This window comes from Sphaeroforma arctica (assembly GCF_001186125.1).
Source record: "Sphaeroforma arctica JP610 unplaced genomic scaffold supercont1.4056, whole genome shotgun sequence".
Classification (NCBI taxonomy): Eukaryota; class Ichthyosporea; order Ichthyophonida; genus Sphaeroforma; species Sphaeroforma arctica.
This window is the reverse complement of record NW_014036502.1, coordinates 1-2,775: the sequence shown is the minus strand read 5'-3', so window position 1 is coordinate 2,775 and position 2,775 is coordinate 1. Positions and strand designations below refer to the sequence as shown.

General features: G+C 41.2%; 1 protein-coding gene across 1 annotated transcript; it reads right to left on the bottom strand.

Moving 5' to 3' along the window:
• Nucleotides 1–1,572: 1,572 nt before the first annotated feature.
• SARC_14034 (hypothetical protein) lies at nt 1,573–1,757 on the bottom strand (the record flags this gene model as incomplete). Its single annotated transcript, XM_014291836.1, has 1 exon — nt 1,573–1,757. A coding segment is annotated over one exon (185 nt), but the record flags the coding sequence as incomplete, so codon positions are not given.
• Nucleotides 1,758–2,775: the final 1,018 nt, after the last annotated feature.

Here is a 2,775-nt window from a genome sequence, read left to right as displayed (position 1 = left end):
GCGAATAGGATCATGACTATCACACACCTATATCTATTGCTATCCCTTACAAACGTACAAAACGTAACACGCCCTGTTGCAGATGGTGTCATGGCTGGGCCAGTTGATGGAGAATGTCGATGTCTCCTGCAAAGCATCTGGCAAATGGGCGCAACTGACCAGACATCATAAGTCGCAGATCTACGCTGCTACGTCTACACGATTCCGCGAATTTGATTGGTCCACTTACTATCGGGTAGCACGCTGAATGTAAGGACACTAATAAACGAGTCAAGGATTCGAAGGAATCGGCATGGTGGCGCTACGCGCAGTTGTTTGTTTGAATTGAAACGGACTGTCTCGAACGAAGGTACACTCTGCAATACCCACACGCTTTCGCGAAGTGATTAGTCTGCGTACTGTGGTGTAACGAGTGAAAAGTGAAGGTATCAATGCATCTATTCTAGCTCTGTAGCCAACTCGTGACCTCCATTCAGAAGCACCCACACAATTAGCTTGCATCCTATCGTATAGTGAGCGGAGTTTAAGCATGCGAATGCAGTATCCAAGAACACATCAGGTGGTGATTAGAGCACAGACCGTTCATCATGTGTAAGGATCCGCATACAGTATCCATGAACACATCAGGTGGTGATTAGAGCACAGACCATTCGTCATGGCAGTCAAAAGGGATTGGATTGGGCTCGCTTTGCCCCTGAGAGCATAAGCAGGAGATCTATAGGCTCAAGTAGTCTTCCTTTGTCTACTTAAGACATTAACAGTTCTAAAGAGCATCAGCAGGTGGAAACCACACCAAACGTGTGTAAAGTAACTATACCTACACCTATGCATCTCCTGTGACATACGAGCGCACACTCAATTACTATGTGTACCTCGACGACCGTATGAAACTCCGCAACCACGCGTAACTATATTCTAATATAATAGCTGTGTGTAAACCTATATAGTATAAGACAGCTGTGTGTAAACCTTCATATTATAGTATAATAGCTGTGGTAATCCTTTATATTATAAGACAGCTGTGTGTAAACCTTCATATTATAGTATAATAGCTGTGGTAAACCTTTATATTATATGACAGCTGTGTGCAAACCTTCATATTATAGTTTAATAGCTGTGGTAAACTTTTATATTATAGGACAGCTGTGTGTAAACCTTCCTATTATAGTATAATAGCTGTGGTAAACCTTTATATCATAGGTCAGCTGTGTGTAAACCTTTATATTACAATAAGATAGGTGTGTGTAAACTTTTAAAATATAATGACAGCTGTGTGTAAACCTTTATATTATAGTAAGATAGGTATGTGCAATCCTTTAAAATATAATAAGACAGCTGTGTGTAAACCTTTATATTATAACAAGATAGCTGTGTGTAAACCTTTAAATTAAAATAAGATAGGTGCGTGTAGACCTTTATATCATAATAAGATGGGTGTGTGTAAACCATTATATGATAATACGATAGCTGTGTACAAACCTTTATATTATAACAAGGTAACTGTGTGTACACCTTTACATCATAATAAGACAGCTGTATTTAAATCCTTTATATTATAACAAAATAGCCAACCAGCCAAAGATCAGCATAAACCCGCCGTACGGTGCCACAGCCCCATAGGCACGGTCTTGGGTGTAGGCGCTTGCGTACACCGATCCGCAGAACAAGGTCATGCCAGACGCCAGGAGACCGCCCACTAACTTGGGTTTACCTACCAACGGAACCATGAGCAGCGCTGTAGCATGTGCGAGATGCATCTTGTTTGCCGTCATCCACATCTGTGCGGTTGTTGTCGGGGTGGCGAGTGAGTCGATACACATAAATGGTTCCATCGATCGCACAGGTGTTTTGTTTAGTGTATTCGGCGGAAGTTCGGTATTCTAATATATATTATGATATGCGCAGCTGTGACATGTGGTCATGGGAATCGAGTGTTCAGTTTCTGTGTGTTCTGTATCGGTAGTGTCTGGTGGTGAGATGCAATGCGTGCCCAATCAGTAGACGTCCCCCTGACCACAACAGCGCAGCGGTGAGGCTGAGCTGGGATGGGGGTAGATACGCACTATTTCATGTCACCCGTATTTTGTATTTGACTGTGCGGATGAGTATAAGCGATAAGCGAGAAATGAAAATATGACACTTGTATTGGTAAACGATACGCGGGTTCGGGGTATTTGTCCCTGAGAGTTGCCAGGGGTCGGCATAGCTTATGCATCACAGTCACAGACCAGGGGTTGGAGCCTTATTCACTCGTGCATATATTGTATAGTTATCATACATCAAGTATTCAACATAGGGATTATATTAGAATTGGAGCTTTGGGGGCACCATATATTTTAGTACTTCAACACATGGGGACTATAGTAGGACCGTAGGTATAGTTCCAAAAAAAAAAAACGCTATGTGTCGTATAGTTGTGCTAAGACAGCGTCAGAGTGTATGGTTTCCCCTATCCGTGTGGTAGAAACACATGAATGTAGTCATCTTGATAGTAGGGGCCTAGTTCGATATCTCCCTGAGCCTATTTACATATGCAGCCATTTCGGATACAACCCCTACTGCCAGTTCAAAGACATAACTGGAAACCACACCCTTGGCACACAGAACTGAGGAAGCCGCATAATTACAGTGAGGAAATGATAATCAGCCTACAAACTTCACGCATAACATATATATATACATACATACATACATATATATACATACATACATACATACATACATACATATATATATATATATATATATATATATATTTAAATAAATTTTATATAT